The sequence below is a fragment of the Oryctolagus cuniculus genome, chromosome 9 (genome assembly GCF_964237555.1).
Source record: "Oryctolagus cuniculus chromosome 9, mOryCun1.1, whole genome shotgun sequence".
NCBI lineage: Eukaryota > Metazoa > Chordata > Mammalia > Lagomorpha > Leporidae > Oryctolagus > Oryctolagus cuniculus.
Genome location: NC_091440.1, coordinates 112,724,909 through 112,746,889, shown reverse-complemented (window position 1 = coordinate 112,746,889; position 21,981 = coordinate 112,724,909). Strand labels below are relative to the sequence as shown.

Below are 21,981 nucleotides of genomic sequence, written 5' to 3'. Positions count from 1 at the left end.
AAGAGAGGTTACACAACAGAGGTATTTTCATCCTTGGGAACAGATGGGTACCTTTGTTACAATGCATTGAGCCAAGAGTTTTCAGAATACAGACAGTGGGAAAATGTAACATTATATTTGCATATGGATTTTCTCCTAAGTTTGAGGCCTTTCTATCCCACTGCCTATGAAAATCTCACCTTGGATTATACACAGACACTTATGGGCCCCATCAAACATTGTCTCTCTCCTATGTAAGACCTTTCAGTGGGTTCCCATCACCCACAGAACAAAGTTGGTGCTCGTAAGCCTACCTTATCATATAAAACCTGCCTCAAGCTGGGCCCAGGATGCATTTCTGACTGCATGTATCATTTCCTTTCTTTTCATAATCCTTAATAACCACCAGTACTTTCACACTTTCATCTCTGCACTTTGGCTTTTTATATGAAACTGCCTTTTCTTGCCATGCAAACTCTTATTTACCTAGAACTCTGCTTGGGCATCCTGTGCAGGAAGAAAGCCTTCATTGAACCCTACTATTGTCCTCAATGCTCTCATAAAACCTTGTGACTTTTTCTATTTTTTCCCTAGCTTTCCATTTGACATTTGAATGATCTGTTTGGCTATTTTTCTTGCTAACAATCTAAACTAGAAGAGGCTGGAGGAATTAGAGTTATCTTTGTATCACTACTGCTTAGGTCAACACCTGGCACAGAATTTAAATGAACTAACTTGACTTTTCTGGTTGATTATGGTCTGAGGCCTTGGACTGGTCTTTTATCTCACAAGCTGAAGGTTCCCTAGAGCCAGCTGCGAGGTTCCCAGAGCACTAATAAATTCACAAGCAATCAACTGCAGAACAGGCTGCCCTGAAGCTGCATCACCGAACACCAAGTCCAGAAGCAAGAAAACAATGGACATTGCCCAACCAAGGAGCTGGTTTCTTTCCTTTCTCCTCGTGTGTGTGCTAGCCCCAGAAGTCACTGCAGAAGCTGAGGCAACTTCAGGTAAAGGAGAATGAGCTTTAGTGAGATAGGATGAATGTGATGTTGGGAGATGGGCTGGGAATATGGCGGTTCTCTTTGTACTTTTCCTTCAACCTGGAAAAATTGCCAGAAAATGTTCGATCTGCTAATAGAGAGGGAAGTCTGTGCTATCCTTCAGAGAGAGAGATTTTAAGGTGGGGTCACCCTCCATATGTTAGAAAAAAATATTAAAGCCTTGGAATGATGACAGCACTTCTAGGAACTGTGATCTCTTTGGACTTGGTATGAAGAGGAAAGGTATATGAAATGCACTCATTATTAAGAGCTACTTCTGATCCATTCTCTGTATCTAGATGGCCCTACTGCTGCCCAGGATATCACATGGCTCACAGATGTCCCAGCCGCTATGGCGTTCATTGCTGCTGCTGAGGTGGCCCTCATTGGCTTCTTCCAGGTACCCCATCTGCTTTTCCCCCAATATCCAGAAATGTTACACTTTCAGGGAGCCATGACAGTCAACTGCTGGCCGAGTGACACTACATTAAAATCAGGGGCTCTAACATCTTCTCTTAGCCTGTCAATTGAGACTTCTTAATTTCAAAACATCCTCAGTGTCTGAATTATGTTTTTCTAGCGTTCTGAGTATACTGGCTTGTCTCCCCACCTACAGACACTTTAAATCCCAGTCCAGTATCTACAGGATGAAAACTTCCATTGAACATGACTGTTGTCCTAAATGTCCTTCGTTTTCATTCTCCTAACACCCAAAGAATAGGCTGAAAGCAGATTAAACCCAACTTCTATCATCCAGGCATCACCTTTTTATGGTGTGCCAAAATCTTTAAGGATTAGTCTGGAACTGCCTCTGTCTAAAGTATTTCCCCTAATGGCAGCCCTTCAATCTCCTTTTTTCTTTGCCTTCTTGAAAATGTTTGTAAAGGGGTGATATTTTGTATACTTAAAGTGTTAACCTCCATCTTCCAGTTTGGCTGCCTGGCTAAGAAATGCAGCCGTAAATAAGAGAGCACCATTCCAGGGTTTTCATCTCTCTATGCTGGTAGCATCTGGCCATTCTCTCAGCTGATAAGGCACCTATTCTTTCATTTCAGACCTTCTAGACTGTTTCCATTCATTAAGTCACCCTGTAGATTCTGTGCACACAGCTGGAAGTAGCTACAATGAGATGTAAATGGGGGAGGAAGACAGCGAACACATTTTCAGTGTAGAAAACTACAAGCTGCAGGCAGAAACAGCCACTTTCAAATACAGGGAGGGGTAAGAGTGGAGTCTAGTCTGCAGTAACTTCAACAGCCACCAGATGCCCTCATTGGATCCTGGAGCAATTCCATTAGAGGGAACAGAATAAAAATGAGCAAGGCAGAATGAAAAAGAGCAAGCCTCAGTTCTTGAAGCTCCTAGTGAACTCCATCCATCCTTTCTGGACAGCAGGGTACTAAGTCCCTTTGCCTGACCCTCAGGGCCATCTTCTTCTCTCTTTGCACATCCTCTTCTTTAGTCCAACAGGATGCAGGGGAAACTATATTCAGCCCTGTTTATTTCCCAGAGTTGTTATAGACAAAGGTCCCATGACAGCAGGAAAAAGGTGCCAGGATTCATGGAAAGACTAGAATCATCATCTAGAAGTGGCTTTCCTGGTCCCTCCTGCAGGCCTGGGTTGCAGAGTTCGATACATGAACAGTATTTTCAAGTGCAAAGCACAGGCTTATCTAGAGAGGAAGGAGGGGGATTACTCTTCCACATCCAGCACAAACTCTTAACTTTAAACTTGAGAAGCAGAGACACAGGTAGACACAGAGACATAAAGACAGTCAAACAGATACACAGAGCTCTCGATTTGTTGGTTCACTCTCAAATGCCCACAGAGGCCAGAAATGGGCCACAGACAAAACTAAGATCAGGGAATTTAATCCAGACTCTCACTGGGTGTCAGAGACCCAGTAAGTTGAGCCATCACCTGCTGCCTCCCGAGGTCAGCATTAACAAAGAGAGTGAGACACAGCCAGGCATCAAACTCAGACATTCTAGTATAGGATGCAAGCGTCATAACCAGCATCTTAGCTGCTAAGCCAAATGCTTGCCATTTGCACAAGGTTTTTAAAAAGAATCTTCTAACCTGAATTTTAATTGCTTTTTTTTGTTGGCCCTTTTTGACAGCATCTATTTCTTAGTTCTAGATTTCTTCTTGTCTCTACAAATCGTTCCACAGCATTTGTCCCTGTAGCAATATTAATAATAGTGCAGCTAATTCTGTAGGTCTCTATGATTTTGAGGCTTCTCTAAGCCATTAGAAAATTTTAAGCTCTGGCCGGCGCCGCGGCTCAATAGGCTAATCCTCCACCTTGCGGCGCTGGCATACCGGGTTCTAGTCCCGGTCGGGGCGCCGGATTCTTTCCTGGTTGCCCCTCTTCCAGGCCAGCTCTCTGCTGTGGCCCGGGAAGGCAGTGGAGGATGGCCCAAGTGCTTGGGCCCTGCACCCCATGGGAGACCAGGATAAGTACCTGGCTCCTGCCTTCGGATCAGCGTGGTGCGCCGGCCGCGGCGGCCATTGGAGGGTGAACCAACGGCAAAAGGAAGACCTTTCTCTGTCTCTCTCTCTCTCTCTCACTATCCACTCTGCCTGTAAAAAATAAAAAATAAATAAAATAAATTAAAAAAAAGAAAATTTTAAGCTCTATGATAGGACCAGACAGGGTCCCAAGCTTAGCCATAGTTTTGGTAGTTAAATGTTAACTCACATAGCATGAAAAACTCAATAATGCCACTGCAAATTTAGCTTTTATTCTTAGAGGTAAATATTTCACCGGAAACCAAATGCAGTTTATTATTTCTAAGATTAGTGAACATTTTTCTCTTCCATATGTGTGTTTCATTCCTCCAAAATAACTTCTCAGGATTTTATTCTCATTTTAGGATTTAGAAATACCAGCAGTGCCCATATTCCATGATATGGTACACAACTTCCAAGACGTGTCATTTGGAATCAGCAATAACTCCGAGGTTCTGGCCCACTACAACATTACTGGGAATACCATTTCCCTCTTCCGGCTGGTAAGTTGGGTGGGCAGCTCGAGGCTTCTCCCAGTTTATCCTTAGGCAGTAGACTCACAAACTTGTGAGACTGGAAAGAACTCTGTGTCTTTGACCTTAATAACAGAATGCCAACTTCAGAGACATTGTTGACAAGGACGATGACTCAATGCAAATTTCCCAAACAGGTGCTGTAATGAAATGAAAGGAAGGCTCAACCAGGAGGCAGGAAATGGGGTTTATAGTACTGTTTTGTTGTTGGCCAGTCACATGACTTTGAGCAAGTCACTTAACATTTTTTAGCTTCAATTCTTTCATCTATCATCTCTCTAAGTTAATTTTGAGTTCTAGAATTTTATATTTTTGTATCGTCAGAAGTTGATTTCTGTGGGTTTTGTTGTTGTTTATTTGTAAGGAGAGAGAGAGAGAGAGAAAGAGAGAGAGAATCCACTGGTTAACTCCCAAAATGCCTGCACCAGCCAAGAATGGCTCAGGCTGAAGCCAGGAGCCTGGATATTAATCTGAGTCTTCCATATGGGTAGAAAGGACTCAAGTACTTGAGCCATCACCTGTTGATTTCCAGGACTGATATTATTAGGAAGAGATCAGAAGAGGGGCCAGGACTCAAAACCAAGCATGCCAATATTGGATGCTGGTATCACAACAGTATCTTAACTGCTGCACCAAATGCTTGCCCCAGGAGTTGATTTATGTGTGTCAAACATTTTTTAGAGAACTACTGTGTGCCCTGTCCAAGATACTGATAGTAGGGGCCTGTGCTGTGATGTAGCGGGTAAAGCTGCAGAGCATCCCATATGGGCACTGGTTTGAGTCCCAGTTGCACCACTTCTGATCCAGCTCCCTAATAATGCATTTGAGAAAGCAGAGGAGGATGGCCCAAGTGCATGGGTCCCTGCACCCACAAGGGAGACCAGGGAGAAGCTCCTGGTTTCTGGCTTCAGACTGGCCTGGCTCCAGCCATTGCAGCCATCTGGGGCACAAACCAGTGGGTGGATCACTCTCTCCCTCCCACTCTCTCTCTGTTACTCTGCCTTTCAAATAAATAAATAAATGTTAAAAAACTATACAAGATACTGATATTATAGACATGTTAAAAATATTCTCCACTCTCATAGTTCTTAAGAGTATATGTGGATACTTCAAGAAATTTATGTAAAATGGAATTAAAAGATAAACCTATTGTTGTACCAAACATTTCTAAAGCCCCTGCTCAATTTTTCTATGATATACATTTCCACATACTTTTTGAAGACTCCTTATAAGCATGGGTTTCAACTTTTTTACATCAAAATAGACTTAGCTTTTCACAAGACTTTTCCAAGAAATTTTTAAAGATTTATTCTATTTATCGAAAACCAGAGTGACAGAAAGAGAGGGAAAGGGGCCGACACAGTGGCATAGCAGGTAAAGCTGCTGCCTGCAGTGCTGGCATCCCATATAGGCGTTGATTCAAGTCCCAGCTGCTCACTTCCAATCTAGCTCTCTGCTATGGCCTGGGAAAACAGCAGAATATGGCCCAAGTCCTTGGGCCCCTGCACCTGCCAGGGAAGCTCCTGGCTCCTCACTTCGGATCAGCCCAGCTCCAGCCAATGCAGCTATTTGGGGAGTGAACCAGTGGATGAAAGACCTCTCTCTCTCTCTCTCTGCCTCTCCCTCTCCCTCTCTGCAACTCTGCCCTTCAAATAAATGAATAAATCTTTAAAAGGAAAAAAAGGAAAAGAAGGAAAGAAACAGAGAGAAAAAGAGATATTCCACCTGCTGGTTCATGACCCAAATGGCTGCAACAGCAGGCCTAGGCCGGACCAAAGCCAGGAGCCTGGAACTCCATCTGGGTTTACCTTGTAGGTGGTAGGGACCCAGGTAGTTGGACCATCTTCCACTGCTTTCTCAGGTGCATTAGCAAGTAGCTGGATAGGAAACAGAGCATCTGGGACTCAAACCGGTGCTCCGATATGGCACATCAGCATTGCATGCGGCGGCTTAAACTACTACACCTCAACATCGACCTCTTTTCAAGAATTTTTATAAAGTACTCTTGTAGTAATGATTATAAATAGAATATTCAAATGTCTATAATACAAACAGCATCACTACAGAGGAAATGCTTGAAGGTTCAAAGGATACGAATTGCATGGGAAGTATGAACAAAAAATATATCTATACAGACAACAACTGACCTAAGACTTAAAGGACAGATAAAATTGGACATTATAAAGGAGGCAGCAGCTTGACTAGAAACCTCTTGTGGAGAAATTGGAATATTTAATTGTTTATACTTAGTTTCATTGGCATTGGAACACCCCTAATCCTTAGATCAGGGGAGTAACATGACAGAAATGTATTTATCAAGAACATTTTGGCAACCATGAGTAGGATGGATTCTGAGATGACAAGACAACATAAGTGACAGCTTTTGTTTGATAAAAGAGACCATGTGAGATGCGTTAAGGATCCATAGTAAGAGAGGTAGCAACAGAAACCAAAGAGAAGACAGATGCTGATACGAGGAGACGTGAGAATCAAGAGAAGGATCAGGATATCTAGGCACAGTGGAATCATGTACAAAAATAGGGACTTCTGATGCTTTAGCTGGTTGCTGAGTTTTAATTGCTTAAGGAATGTCAATGTAAGGATGAGAAAATTGGGCAAAAGATAAAGTTGCAATATTTCTATCTTCCCCTTTCCAGCTTCTGTCCTCTCTATCTCTGTCACTTCTTATCCAAGCTTTTTTTATGTTGAATTTATATTTAGTGTCTCAACTTTCTTTAAGCTGAACACTACTATCTAATTTATGCCCTATTCCTCCACTAAAACTATTTCCATCCAGCCAGCACAGCTTCTATATTGCCAAACTCAAAGAATACCTTTTAGGTCTTATTTTACTTAGCAGTTATGCCACATTCAACATTATTCATTGATGTTGTCTTTAATAATCACTCTTGAGGGGTGTGAATTTTGCCTATTGGTTAAGATACTGTAGTTAAGACACCCATGTCAGGAGTTTGAAGTATTTTTTTTAAAGGGAATATCAACCTAGACTATTTTTTTTAAGATTTGTATTTATTTATTTGACAGGTAGAGTTACAGACAGTGAGATAGAGAAACAGAGAGAAAGGTTTTCCATCCATTGATTCACTCCCTCAAATGGCTGCAATGGCCGGAGCTGCACTGATCCGAAGCCAGGAGCCAGGAGCTTCCTCCCCGTCCCCCATGCAGGTGCAGGGACCCAAGGACTTGGGTCATCCTCCACTGCAGAGAGCTGGACTGGAAGAGGAGCAACCAGGACTAGAACCAGCGCCCATATGGGATGCCAGCGCAGCAGGCGGAGGATTGACATAGCGTGCCACGGTGCCGGCCCCAAGACTATTCTTGAATAATGTGACCCTATTGCAAAATTTCTCGTACCTTCTTCTAATTAATGTCTAATTAATGATAGACATTATTACAATGTCCTACCATTTAATTCTCACAAGAATCCAATGGAATAATTATTTTCAATAAAGAAATTAAAGTTTCACAAGATTGATCCAGTTGCCCAAAGTCTCACAATGGTAAAGTAATAGATATCTGATTCATGTTCAGCATTGCTAACCCCAGATCATAACCTTTCTACTAAAATGGCGGTACTTCAAAAAGTTCATGGAAAATGGAATTAAAAGGTAAACTTATTCTGACACAAAAGAATCTTGAAATCTATGCATATGAGGGAGAGGTGTTGAAAAAGTTCAAAGAACTTTTTATGAAAAGTTATTATGAAAAAACATCTTCACATGAATTCCAAAATTTTAGTTTAATTCCATTTTCCACATGCTTTTTCAAGTACCCTTGTATTGGCTTTCTATAAAGCACTTAACCTGGAAGGAAACCTCTGTTTCTCCATTAGAGTCTATCTACTCTAATGTCCCTCTTCAAATGTATCCCTTTTAAAACTACTTTCTCCTAAACTGTTCTTCTAGTCCCCTGACATAATTTAATCAATCCCCAGGATCATTTTTTCCAGATTTAATCTAGACATTGTATATTTTCATAAAGAAAATTCAGAACTTAGACTCACAAATCTTCAATTGTAAGAATAGATTTAGAAAAAAAAATAGATTTAGGCTAGGGCCGCAGCTCACTAGGCTAATCCTCCGCCTGCAGCGCCGGCACACAGGGTTCTAGTCCCGGTCGGGGTGCCGGATTCTGTCTTGGTTGCCCCTCTTCCAGGCCAGCTCTCTGCTGTGGCCAGGGAGTGCAGTGGAGGATGGCCCAAGTGCTTGGGCCCTGCACCCCATGGGAGACCAGGAGAAGCACCTGGCTCCTGCTTTCGGATCAGCGCGGTGCGCCGGCTGCAATGCGCCAGCCGTAACGGCCACTTGGGGGGTGAACCAACGGAAAAAGGAAGACCTCTCTCTCTCTCTCTCTCTCTCACTCACTGTCTAACTCTGTCTTTCAAAAATAAATAAATAAATAGATTTAAAGATAAGCTGAAACCATGATGCAAAGGAAAATAAAAAGGAATTGGTGTTATTGCATGCTTGAAATGTGAGATAAATGAAAGGCTAGAAAATGCTATATTTCTGGAACATATTATTCTCCAAAAATAGTGCAACTATATAAACTGGATCAGAAGGAGTTTAGGTAAAAGTCATACACAATAAAAAGTTGCACATGACAACCCAGCTGTTTGACAACACAGCCTGTCTTTTGTGAGTGTGACAGCCACGAGTCTCTCCACATTCTCCAGCAGGACTCTTAGTGTTGCCCTAAGAGAGATGTAATCCCTGGCCTGAATAAACGATGAGCCTGTCCTAAAATAGAATTCCAAGTATTATTTGAATATTTACCTTGCTTCGGGTTTTCTTGGTCACTTCTATTTTAAGTAGCATAATTAGCCTAAATTTGACCCAATGGAATAGTAATAGAAACACAGTATGTCTCTCTTTATTCCTTGTACAGTTATTTATTGGGTGCCTATTACAAGAAATGCACCTTATAAGACAAAGAGAATCAGAATGCACTAGCATGTTAAGAATAAACTGATAAAGAAACATAAGCAGCACTACTTGTGAAATTATTAAGCATTCTTTTTTCAAGTACGTATTTACCAAATGATAGTAAGCTGAGCATCTTACATAAACCAGCTCAGGGATGTGAAGACATTTGTATCACAAAAGATATTTAATACTATAACTGTGGTATAAACTAAAATGATTTTAATATATTTTATGAAAAGCTTGGTTGTTAAAAAAAAACAACAAAGGAACTCATAGTAATATTGCTGAAATGGTAGTGAATAGGAAAGGTGTGATTAAATCTTATTGCATAATAGATGTATCTAAACACAATAATGTACTTCTGATGCTCTTGGGGGAACTGAAAATCATATTGTAAAATGGTAATACTCCTAGTTTATTGTTTCTGTTTTTCTTCTGGTGCCTCTTCTCTATGGAGAAAAACAATATAACAGCTCAACTAAGTTCATTCCAAAAACTAGAAAATACATTTTTTTAAAAACGTGTTCCTTAAGTAGACGTTGTGTATAGTGGTTCAGCAGTTGCCTGGACATCCACATCCCATTTCAAAGTGCCTTCACTTCTGACCCTGCTTCCTGCTAAGAAGCACTCTAGGAAGCAGTGGAGACAGGTCAAGTACATGGAGACCCAGACAAGGTTCCGGGCTTCTGGCTTTGGCCTGGCCCAGCCTTAGCTGTTGTGGACATTTGAGGAGTGAACCAACAAATGGAAAATCTCTCTCTCTCTCTCTTTGTATTTCAATAAATAAAAATTTTAAAATGAATTTATATAGCACTGAAGAATAAAAACAAATATTACCAATTATTGCTTCAGGGCTGAATTCTCTTTCCACTGCATTATGCAAATAATTTCCATTGCAGAAGGGAGATTTCCTGTTCAAATGTTGCTTCCAGAAACCCTATGCATGATGTTCCAGAGTTTATTAGTTTAAGAAATAATGAAATAATTGAGCATGTTTTCTTGACTGAAGCACACTGGAGAGCCTGCAGGAGGGCGGTTTCCATTAAAGCCCTGTTGCTGCTTAGAGAATGCTATCATTGCCCAAAAGTCTGCCTGCAATGTACCACATTCCTTAAGTCCAGAAACACCTGGACTAAGTGGTGTTTCCTGTTCTCCCAGTTCTGGGAAATGTAAGCACTGCCTGGAAAAGCAGGCAGGGAAGGAGGGGCCTCCTGGCTCACAGCACAGCCTTGTCAGCTGCGGCACACAGGCTCCACGCCCGAGACTTCCTAGAAAAATAATCAGGAAACATTTAGACGTATTAAACATTAGAAGGGCTCAGATTGTTGTTACAATAATGATGATCTTGGTGGTGCAATAGCAAAGCCTTAAGAATGAAGGAGGCAGGCCAACTGGTAAACCACATCTTTACAGCAAACGCCCACTTTTGTGTGTGCTCATTTTATTTAGCCCTTTTCACTGATGTGAACAGGGTAGGAATGAGGGGAGCAGTAAAAGGTGGGCAACAACTCCTTCCAACAATTTTTCTCTTTTCCTATTTCTTTCCAATCTTTCTACTCAGAACTTTGTGAGTTTTCAAAACAATGAAATATACAAAGGGAATTCACAAGTTTGAAAAATCCAAACAGTAGCTTAAAAGTGAAATAAAACAGGAAAAAAACAGAACTAAGAAAGATTTTGACTTACCAATTTGTCAATAACATTAATAGAAGTACACATCATAGCATAGCAGCATGATTTGCAATAATCACAATGTAGAACATATTAGTACAGAGAAACGAACCACAGAAATTAGAGATGATAGATGCAAAAATGATGGAGAGATACATGGATGATACAGAGAAGATAAACAGATAGAAGATGGACTATATTAGATACAATATTTGCTCTAATAAAGATTATATATTATACAGGTTATATATGCACATGTAAAGAAATATATTCTGAAGTATTGACTCATGTGACTTTTGGAAGCTGTGAAGTCCTGTGCCATTAGCCTGCTGGAGATTCAGGAAGGCCGGCAGTATAGTTTGAAGGCCCAAGAGCCAAAGAGCCAAATGGTATAGATTCACTCCAAGTCTGAAGGCCTGAGGCTCAAGAGAACTGAGGGCAGGAAAAGATCCATGTCCAGCTCAGACAATTGGGCAGATGGAGCCTCTAACACATATTTCAGAGAAAAGTAACCCTAAAAGCAGGGGTCTAAAAATCCATTTGAAGAAGTAAGAAAGTGAATTCCAGGTAGGTTTTAGGTCTATTGTGAAAGACAAAGTAATATTTCCAGAGGACAAAGTAGAATATCTTCTTGACCTCTGTATAGTCTAAACGTTTTAAACAAAATAAGAACAAAAGTACAGACTGGCTATAAAGGAAGAATATGCCCTTGAGTACATTGAAATTACCTTCTGTTCCTAAGCAGTCACAATTAGAAGGGAGGTGCTCAATAAGAGAAAGATATAATGCAAAACCAACAAAGGGCTCATATCCAGAATATACTAAAAAAAAAAAAAAAAAAAAAAAAAAAACTTTTGAAATCAGAAAGAAAGGGACAATTCAACAACAACAAAAAATAGGTAAGTGACTTGAATAGACACTTCATGAATAGAATATATAAGTGGTTAATAAGAGAAATGCATTTAAAACCACAATGAAATATTACCATTTACCCACCAAAATGAGTAAAATAAGAAAAACTACAATATCAAGTGTTGGTAAGGATATGACCTGAGGGGAAACTTCAAATAGTATTGGTACAAGTGTAAATTATTATACACTTTGAAAAATAGCTTTGGATTTTCTACTTGTGGAATAGATGCATATCCTATAATCAAAAGTTTCAATCTGAGGTATATACTCAAAAGATACACAGATATGTGTACTAAGAGACATAAATAGGCTGGCGCCGCGGCTCACTAGGCTAATCCTCCACCTAGCGGCGCCGGCACACCGGGTTCTAGTCCCGGTCGGGGCGCCGGATTCTGTCCCGGTTGCCCCTTTTCCAGGCCAGCTCTCTGCTGTGGCCAGGGAGTGCAGTAGAGGGTGGCCCAAGTCCCTGGGCCCTGCACCCCATGGGAGACCAGGATAAGTACCTGGCTCCTGCCATCGGATCAGCGCGGTGCGCCAGTCGCAGCAGCACGCCGGCCGTGGCGGCCATTGGAGGGTGAACCAACGGCAAAGGAAGACCTTTCTCTCTGTCTCTCTCTCTCACTGTCCACTCTGCCTGTCCAAAAAATAAATAAATAAATAAAGTATTACTCATTTAAAAAAAAAAAGAGACATAAATAAGAGACATAAATAAGAGTGTTCATTGCAGTCTTGATGTAATAACAAGGAACAACTTAAGTGTACATCAACAGTAAAATGAATAAATAATGTTTAATAAGATAATGGTATACTCTACAGCAAGGAAAATGATCAAATTACAGGTACATGAATAATATAAGGGACTCATAGCAAAATCTTAAATAAATGAAATGAGATATACAGACAAAAATATAGTTTGTTCACATTTATGTAATATTTTAAAAAGCAAGGTAAAACTATAACATTAGTATGTCCCTTTTTAAATGATAAAGCTATATGGCCGGCGCTGTGGCTCAATAGGCTAATCCTCCACCTAGCGGCGCTGGCACACTGGGTTCTGGTCCCGGTCGGGGCGCCAGATTCTGTCCCGCTTGCCCCTCTTCCAGGCCAGCTCTCTGCTGTGGCCAGGGAGTGCAGTGGAGGATGGCCCAAGTGCTAGGGCCCTGCACCCCATGGGAGACCAGGAGAAGCACCTGGCTCCTGCCTTTGGATCAGCGCAGTGCGCCAGCTGCAGCACACCAGCTGTGGCGGCCATTGGAGGGTGAACCAACTATTCTTATTTAAAGCCCCCTCCCCATCACATTTATCTGATGAAGTCTTAGCCACTGTTAGGAGTCCCTTCTACCTGGAAGCCGTGTAGTGCTCCTCCTTGAGTGACGTGTGCTATGTATTTCTGTTAGGCCGTCACAAAACACACCAAACACTGGAGTAAGGGAAAGGGTTTACTGGGGGAAAACCCAGCAGACTGGAGGGAAGTGGTGAAGAGGGAAAAAGGGAGAGAAGGAGAGTATAAGAGAGACAGAGAGGAGAGGAGCTAGTGAGGAGAGAAGAGAGCGAGCAGAGAGAAGCGAGAGGAGGAGACACGTGTTCAGGAACAGGTCCTTTTAAAGCTTTGCCAGGGGGAGGGCAGGGAAGTAGGAATAGCGAATCCCATTAGAATGGGGGTGGAGCTTAACACTGGTGGTTGGGCCATGTGGCCATCTGGCTTTCAGCAATGGCGGCGGGAAGCGGGGCATAGGTTGTAAATCAGGGTATAGATCGCACCATAGATAAAACTGAGCCAGTTCCCCAACAACGTGGTCCTGTGATTCCCCTTCCCCATGTCACCTGCCATTTTGTATTGAATGCTTCTCTTCACTTCTCCATATCTTATCCGATTATGTTTCTCAAGGGCAAGGAACTTTTATTTTCCTTTCTGTATTTAGCATGTTACCATGTGGTAGTCAAGCAACATTTATCAATGAATAAAAAAAGAACAGTGACAATTTTATCCTTTCTTGTATTACCTAGGTGGATAATGAACAACTGAATTTAGAGGGCGAAGACTTTGAAAACATTGATGCCAGCAAATTAAGCCGTTTCATTGAGGTCAACAGCCTCCACATGGTGACAGAGTACGGCCCTGCGGTAAACAATCCCCCTTGCTCTCAGCCCCATAAATCCCCATGCCAGCGAGGGAATGCGTCTTAATAAAGAGCTTCTTTCCTCCTGGGGTTCTGATCTTTGACTAGGGTCGGTCAATAATTAAATACTTAGTATGTTGTTTATGTTACCATTCTTTCTACAACTCTTTAAGAATGATTTACCTGTCCCTATTAACAAAAGCAGACATAAAATCAGAAAACTTAAGCACTATATTGCATCACCAGTAAGAAAAGAGAACAAGAATGCAAAGTTAAAGAAACAGATTCAAAACTGTGTGAGTGTGTCCACTGAAGGCAACTCTCAGCTGGCACCTCTGTAGACCACACTTCTCTAACTACACTGAGGTCAGTACTGAAGATACATTTTTCCCCTAAAGCACTGTGATCAACACATTTATCAAATACAATCAAAGTAAATGACAAATGAAATTTTAAAAAATAAAGCCAATTGATCACATACATCAGTTATATATATGGCAGAGCAATGCAAACTTCTTATAAAAGTTTCTAAACATGTATTCCTCTTTTCTGTATATACTTCCTTGCTGACCAGTAACAGTTCCTGGTCTGGTACTACCTACAAACCTCACTTTCACTAGACTCTCAGGATGTCTCCACCTTACCTCTACATTTTTCTTCCTCTGCTGTTGTATTTTGCATGCCATCAGGGTAAAGATGTTGATGCACCTGCCCTGATCATCTTCTGGCTTGTAATCTCCTCTATGGACTATAGAATTATGTTACATGTATTGCCTTTCATTTTTCCTGACATAGATGATGGAGTGATGGAGTATTAATTTCTAATGATCTACATCAGCTCAGAATTGCTTCACATTCTCTAAAAACAATACTTTACATACATGTTAAGATTTTTACAATTTACAAAGCTCTTTCACACTCATTTTCACATTTAATCCTCACACTGATTTTTTTTTAAGTAGGAGAGAGGAAATTATGATGCTCATTTTACAGAGAACATTGAAGATCTGGGTGACATTATTCAAGGTCACATAGTGAGACAATAGAAAAGGCATAATTCAAGGCAGAAAATTTAACTGATAATGCACTAGCTTGTATGGCCTAGCTTTATTTTACTGTAAAGGAAATGAGAGTTCAGAAAAGTTAGGTAACTTCCTCAAGGCCATATGGCTGGAAATTTGAGTTTCAGAGAGAATGAAGCACTTGCCCTTGCTGTTTTCTTGATGGGTCTGTATGACTGAATCCTGTGGTTATTCTATTGCTCCACGCCGCCTTCAATAAAAACATCCCTTTTCCTGTTGACTAAATTCTTGTCCATCTCTTACACCACATTTATCAATACGTAGTATTCACTCTATTTCCACTTCTGCCAGGATTTCAAACACACTCCTGGGGTGTTGGCAACAGTGACACAGAAGGCATTGTTGTAGACCATTGTCATTCTGGTCATTGTGTGTATGGAGCTGCCAGAAGTGCACATGGGACCAGAAAAAAAGATCTCATCATCCCTGAGATGATGAGTTCAGTGTCCCAGAATTCTGCGGGCTAGTGAGGGCAGGAGCAAAGAACAGCCCACACAAGTTCTTAGGTCTTGTCCATTGCTCATTTTACAGAACAATGACCTATTTTAATTTTTGTGTTATTAATGGATGCAAATCACATCAAGAAGAAATTAGGTTAAGTTTTTTTAGAGAAGCAAGTTCAATTTTTATTATTTCTTTAAAAATTTCCCATCAGTAACACTTTCCTCATTTGTAGGGCTATTTCCTAATTCATCACTAGCTATTTCTCTCTGTTGCTGGTGCAGAGGTTTGCATCAGCAGCACCTGGGTAGAGAATCATAATCATGTACTGAGCCTACCAAATGCACACACTCTATACATGGCTTCAGGTGTAAAGTTAGGCTGTATCTTCTAGGGCTAAACTGATCCCTCTACTGAGACAACTCTACCTGTTGGCTCCTTAGCTTTATTATTTGCCTATTCCCAAGAGTTATCCTCCATCTCTGCTTCAGCAGAGGTAGTGCATGCCTTCAATTTAAGTAGCAAAATCTAGTACAACAGGAGTTGAATTATTTGCCATCCTGCCTACCAAATGTAATATCTAAGACCTAGTTTTACATTTCAAGGATGGCCGGCACTGTGGCTCACTTGGCTAATCCTCCACCTGCGGCAGCACCCCAGGTTCTAGTCCCGGTTGGGGCGCTGGATTCTGTGCCAGTTGCTCCTTTTCCAGTCCAGCTTTCTGTTGTGGCCCGGGAAGGCAGTGGAGGATGGCCCAGGTGCTTGGGCACCTGCACCCAAATGGGAGACCAGGAGGAAGCACCTGGCTCCTGGCTTCAGATCGGCACAGCGCTGGCTGTAGTGGCCATTTTGGGAGTGAACCAATGGAAGGAAGACCTCTCTCTCTGTCTCTCTCTCTCACTGTCTAACTCTGCCTGTCCAAAAAAAAATTTCAAGGACAATGATTTAGGAACGATCCCAGTGGGCTATCCTTGCCCACATGTTGGCCCCCTGTAGCCAATTAAGCTGAAGAATCTACGGAACAGTTTATGGCTTTAGGAAGAGGACTTCCTAGCTTTCTGCATCCCCATTATCCTGGGACTCTGCCCAGTGACTCATCAACCACCACACTCTCCCTTCCTATGTCCTTACTAGTTCTATAGCAATACTTTCTGCATCACCTGTAGCAGTCCTCTTCTAAATAATTGGCAGCTTCATGGGAACAAACATTTCTGACTGGCAAGTAAAGGCCAATACTTCTGATCTTCTAGAGCTCAACATCTTGCAGGCAGACTGATTAAGTCACAATCAGGGTTGGATTTGTGTACATGAGGTTTTGCCATCAGGTATTTATGGGACAGTCCATCTGATGGTCAGACTCATGGACCAGTACCCCAGTGTGAAGCCCAATACACCATTTCTGTAGCTTTGCGGGAATTAACCTATCTGTGCTTCAGTCTCCTCATTAATATATATATATATATATGTATATGTATATATGGCCAGCGCTATGGCTCACTTGGCTAATCCTCCACCTGCGGTGCCGGCACTCCAGGTTCTAGTCCCAGTTGGGGTGCTGGATTCTGTCCCGGTTGCTCCTCTTCCAGTCCAGCTCTCTGCTGTGGCCCAGGAAGGCAGTGGAGGATGGCCCAGGTGCTTGGGCACCTGCACCCAAATGGGAGACCAGGAGGAAGCACCTGGATCCTGGCTTCAGATCGGCACAGTGCCGTCTGTAGTGGCCATTTGGGAAGATTTGGGGAATGAACCAATGGAAGGAAGACCTTTCTCTCTGTCTGTCTGTCTCTCTCTCACTGTCTAACTCTGTCTGTCCAGAAAAAAAAAGGGGGGGGGGGGGACCTTGAGACTTAAATTAGTTACTGTAATGTAAATAACTGGAAACAATGGTCTTATACAAAATAACAGTTATATATACTCATGGTTTCTTTTCCTCTTTTTAAAGATTATTTATTTTCTTGAAAGTCATAGTTACACAGAGAGAGAAGGACAGGCAGAGAGAGAGAGAAAGAGAGAGGTCTTCCATCTGCTGGTTCACTCTCCAATTGGCCACAATGGCCAGAGATGCGCCGATCTGAAGCCAGGAGCCAGGAGCTTCTTCCGGGTCTCCCAGGTGGGTTTAGGATCCCAAGGTCTTAGGCCATCTTCTACTGCTTTCCCAGGCCATAGCAGAGAGCTAGTTGGGAAGTGGAGCAGTTGGGTCTTGAACTGGCGCCCATAGGGGATGCCGGGACTGCAGGTGGAGGCTCTACCTACTATGCCATAGCGCTGCCCCCCCCAATATGGTTTATTAACGGCCCTACACAGATCTGGCTTTCCCCAGAATGAGAGATATAAAGAGCAAGACAGAAGTTACAATGTGTTTTATGACTTAGCCTTGGAGGTCACACTCTGTCATTTCTGCAATATCCTCCTGGTTACTCAGTTCAGCCCTATTCAGTGTAAGAAGGAAGGAAGCTATACAGCTACATCATAAAATCAGACTTACTAAGAATCCTTATGGAAGCTAGTCCCATTTATTCTACTGGGGAACAGCTCTCAACTATATTTCAGTCTATGTCTTCATTGAGTTGTCACTAATGTTCTCTCTTCCTCTCTCCCACTTCCTTTCTACTATAACACATTTCCATTTGCCAGACTGCAATTGGCCTGTTTAGCAGCAATATTAAAATTCATCTTCTCCTGCTGATGAATAAGGCCTCCCCAGAGTATGAAGAGAATGTGCACAGATTTCAGCAGGCAGCTAAGCTCTTCCAGGGCAAGGTAAGTCAGTAATGGGATATGCCCCTTGGAATACCACCAAGATGCCAGGGAAAGAAACTTGGGGCCAAGAAGTAGAGATAAATAAGGAAACAGGTATGGGTAGGAGATAAAGTAAGAATTGGGACATAATAAATCATGTTACTTGAAATTAAAAATGTATGTTTATAATATTAAAGCTCTATACTATCATATCTTCCCATAGTGGTTAACTCTTTGTTTTCTGCATTGATAAGTGGAGAGAAAATAGAGACATGAAGATATTTGCTAAAATCAATTAGCGTGTTAGGATTCAGGATTTATTTTTCATATAGAACACTTCTCAAGAGCCTGATACCTGTTAGAATTCCAATGAACATGTATTTCCTCCTCTTCTTTCCTTTGTTAATTTCTGTTTTATGTCACTGAAATAGTAAAATTCAAACTACTTTCAGGTTGCTTCATTGAACTAGAGAGCTTTCAATTCATAAGAACTATCTGGTGGTAAAACAAGCCGTCTTTCTGATGGGTGGTTCCCTAACACTGAAGAATTCAGATTTATTGAATACAAATAATCCTCTGATTAGAATATTATAAATAAGGTTTTTCCACTCTGGGTAGAAGATTTGACTCAATAACTTTCAGGGGTCCCTCAATTATACAACCATAATTTAAAGGTCAATCATAGTTTAAAACCATTAATTAGAAAATTCAATAAACAGTTTATAAGTTTTAAGTAACTTTTATTAAGCATATTACAATGACTTTTCTATTTTTTATCAGCTATTTGAACCATAAATATGTATGTATTGGAAAAAGTACTATTTACAAGGTGTCTTCAAATAGTTCATGACAATGCATACTATGAAAAAACTCCATGGAATTCAAAAATGCCTGCACCAGAATAAACTTATCTTTTAGTTTTCCATTTTTTTTATTTAGTTAATTATTTGAGAGACACTGAGAAATATTCAGTCCTCTGTGTCATCACCCAAATACCCATAATATCCAGGGTTGGGCCAAGCCAAAGCCTAGAGACAGGAACACAATTCTTGTGTCCCATGTGGGTGGCAGAAGCCCAATTGCTTGATCCAGCACCATTAACTCCAAGGGTGTGCATTGGCAGGAAGCTGGAGCCAGAACTTGAACCCAAGTACTCCAGAGTGAGACATGGGCATCTTAAGGAGCATCTTAATCATTTGACCAAATACCTGCCCTTCAGGAACTTTTTCTAGTATTCACATATAGGTAGGTTTCAGTGCTATCTGTGGTGTCAGGTATTCACTGGGGAGCTTGGAATGTTTTTTCCATGGATAAGGGGAGACTAAAGTAGTTAACACTCATCAAGTCCTTACTATATGCCCAAAACTGTACTAAAAATATTAAATGCATCATCTCAATCTCGCCCTCCAAAAAAGTTCATTTTGTTGGGAAAACTGAGTTTGTCACAGAGCCTGTAGTGTGCCCAAAGTCATCCAGCTAGAAAATAAAAGAGGCAGAATTTAAAGCTTGTTCCCTTGCTTTTAACCATTAGGTTATACTTTCTTCCTTATATAACCACTGAAGATTCTTCCAATTCTATATTCTTAAATAATTCTGATCAAATATAAAAAATACTAGTGATACAAAAAAGAAGTTCATATTAATGCAATTAAGATTTAATGGTATAGCATAGACCGTGAACTTAATCCATATGAACTATACTGATTACAAGGTGTCTCTTTATCCCTAGGGCCTCAGATCTATCTTTTTTTCTTCCACACTCCTCCAACCACAGGTTCTCTTTATTCTGGTGGACAGTGAGAAGAAGGAGAATGAGAGAGTGATATCATATTTCAAACTGAAGAAGTCTCAGCTACCAGCTTTGACGATTTATCGAACTCTAGATGATGAGTGGGATGCACTGCCCATTACAGAAGTTTCAATTGAGCATGTGCAAAACTTTTATGATGGATTCCTAGAAGGGAAACTGTTGGTAAGTGTGAGACTGCAGGTAGAGAGATGGAGTTTTCTTTCTCTCTCTTTTACTTTCTGTTCAATAAGAATTCTGGCCCCCGCCGCGGCTCACTAGGCTAATCCTCTGCCTTGCGGCGCTGGCACACTGGGTTCTAGTCCCCGTCGGGGCACCGGATTCTGTCCCGGTTGCTCCTCTTCCAGGCCAGCTCTCTGCTGAGGCCAGGGAGTGCAGTGGAGGATGGCCCAAGTACTTGGGCCCTGCACCCCATGGGAGACCAGGAGAAGTACCTGGCTCCTGCCATCGGATCAGTGCAGCCCGCCGACCTCCGCGGCCATTGAAGGGTGAACCAAGAGCAAAAGGAAGACCTTTCTCTCTGTCTCTCTCTCTCACTGTCCACTCTGCCTGTAAAAAAAAAAAAAAAAAAAAAAAAAAAAAAAAAAAAAAAAAAAAATTCTTTGGGTGTTTTATCAAGAGCATATAAGGATATGGTGGTCAGAGGCAGGTTTCTCATTAGGATTAAAGTTGTGGGACCCAAGCTATACAAAAACATTATTGAAAAGATATTTCATATTCAAAGGAGCTGGATTTTGAAGTCTGCCCTTTTGTTTAAGGTTTCCATGGTGAGGAAGAGGAGAGCCTAATTCCACATGAAAGCATTCATAAGATTAACAATTGAAGGTGGATTTAGGACTTCCAGGAATAATTAAAGAACTCTGTTGGTTAAGCTTAGAATTGGTAAACAAGAGTAAACTCTGAATCTCAATATCAGTGTTATGATGTCTTTCAGAGAGAAAATCATGAATCAGAAGAAAAGACTCCAAAGGTGGAACTCTGATTTCTCCCTGATACTTCTGCATACTGCCAAAGTGTCTACTTTATGCTGAATAAAAAGGGACAATTCAAACCTCAGAGACACTAAACAGGATCCCTAGGCCTTCCAACCCCTCCCCCATCAATGCACATATCAAGCTCCACCCTGTTCCTTGAAATCTCATTTACTCCCATTCTCTTTCCTTCTAAATTTCCTGTATTCTCTCACTACCCACCCAATTTCCTATTATGCATTCATATTGTATAGGCCCATCTATAATGGATGCAAGCTTCAGGAGAAAGACTAGCAGATCTTATTAAGGAGAGGCATTCTTAGAGATTGTTCTGACCTGTCATTAATATTGAGTTTGTATATTACTAAACAACAGGATCCCTAGGCCTTCCAACCCCATCCCCATCACATGCACACATACTACACATAATTTACATGACACAGTTTCTGCTCTTTTAGGGTTCTCTAAGGGTTGAAATCCTGTCTTTCTTCATAGATACATGTCCCTCTCTGATTCAAGGCCAAAAACAAAAAGATGGTTTTAAACACCACATTGAGACTGTCTTCTTGTCAGAAATTGAATGATATCTCCAAGTCTCTGAACTCAGCAGGAATATAACACAGAAAAATTGTAGGCTTATTTAGCACTCCCAATTCCCCATGTAAATCAATGACCCATGTAATAAATCAGGCAATTATGTTATAGAAAAAGACTGTCATTTTTCAGGCCAAATCTTTTGTAAATATCCAGCTGTCCAACTAAACAGTGTATGCCTCACCCTTCAGTTCCCACTGTTTAGTATCAGTCCATAAGCCATTAATGTGTTATTGTTTACTCAGGGGGTGGGATGGGTGATAGGTAAAGACCATCCTGCATTAGAATGGGCCCAAATGTGGTAAAGGATCTAGGAGCTGAATCAGGTAAAAGCCTGCCTGGTGAATGAATAGGAGATGGGGAGCACTTGGCGCTGGGGCAGGCTTGGGCAGACAAAGCAGCGGATTATTGCAGGTGAGGTGTATAACCAGCTCATGTGGTGTGAAGGGATAGTCTGGCTGAGTGTCTCTAGCCCACAGTCTCTTACTGTCAACACACAGATGCTACATTGTGCCCAGGAGGCCTTTGGCCCAGAGGAAAGTACCTAAGTGCTGAAGAGCTGAAAAACCACAGATGTGCACCTTAGGACTCGTCCAAGTGAAGAACACAGAGTGAAAGGATTGGTTGTTCCTGA

The 21,981-nt window shown here is 41.5% G+C and overlaps 2 protein-coding genes across 10 annotated transcripts in view; one reads left to right on the top strand and one right to left on the bottom strand.

Annotated features, from left to right (window-relative positions):
- Positions 1–21,981, bottom strand: part of PDE6H (phosphodiesterase 6H) — a 202,278-nt gene that overhangs the window by 44,133 nt on the left and 136,164 nt on the right. The gene's annotated exons all lie outside the window — the stretch shown is intronic.
- Positions 50–21,463, top strand: ERP27 (endoplasmic reticulum protein 27). The gene is made up of 7 exons (XM_002712642.5): positions 50–989; positions 1,322–1,422; positions 3,900–4,037; positions 13,604–13,720; positions 17,871–17,996; positions 19,750–19,947; positions 20,717–21,463. The coding sequence occupies exons 1-7, from the start codon at positions 896–898 to the stop codon at positions 20,762–20,764; spliced, it is 822 nt and encodes a 273-aa protein (XP_002712688.1). The 5' UTR covers positions 50–895; the 3' UTR covers positions 20,765–21,463.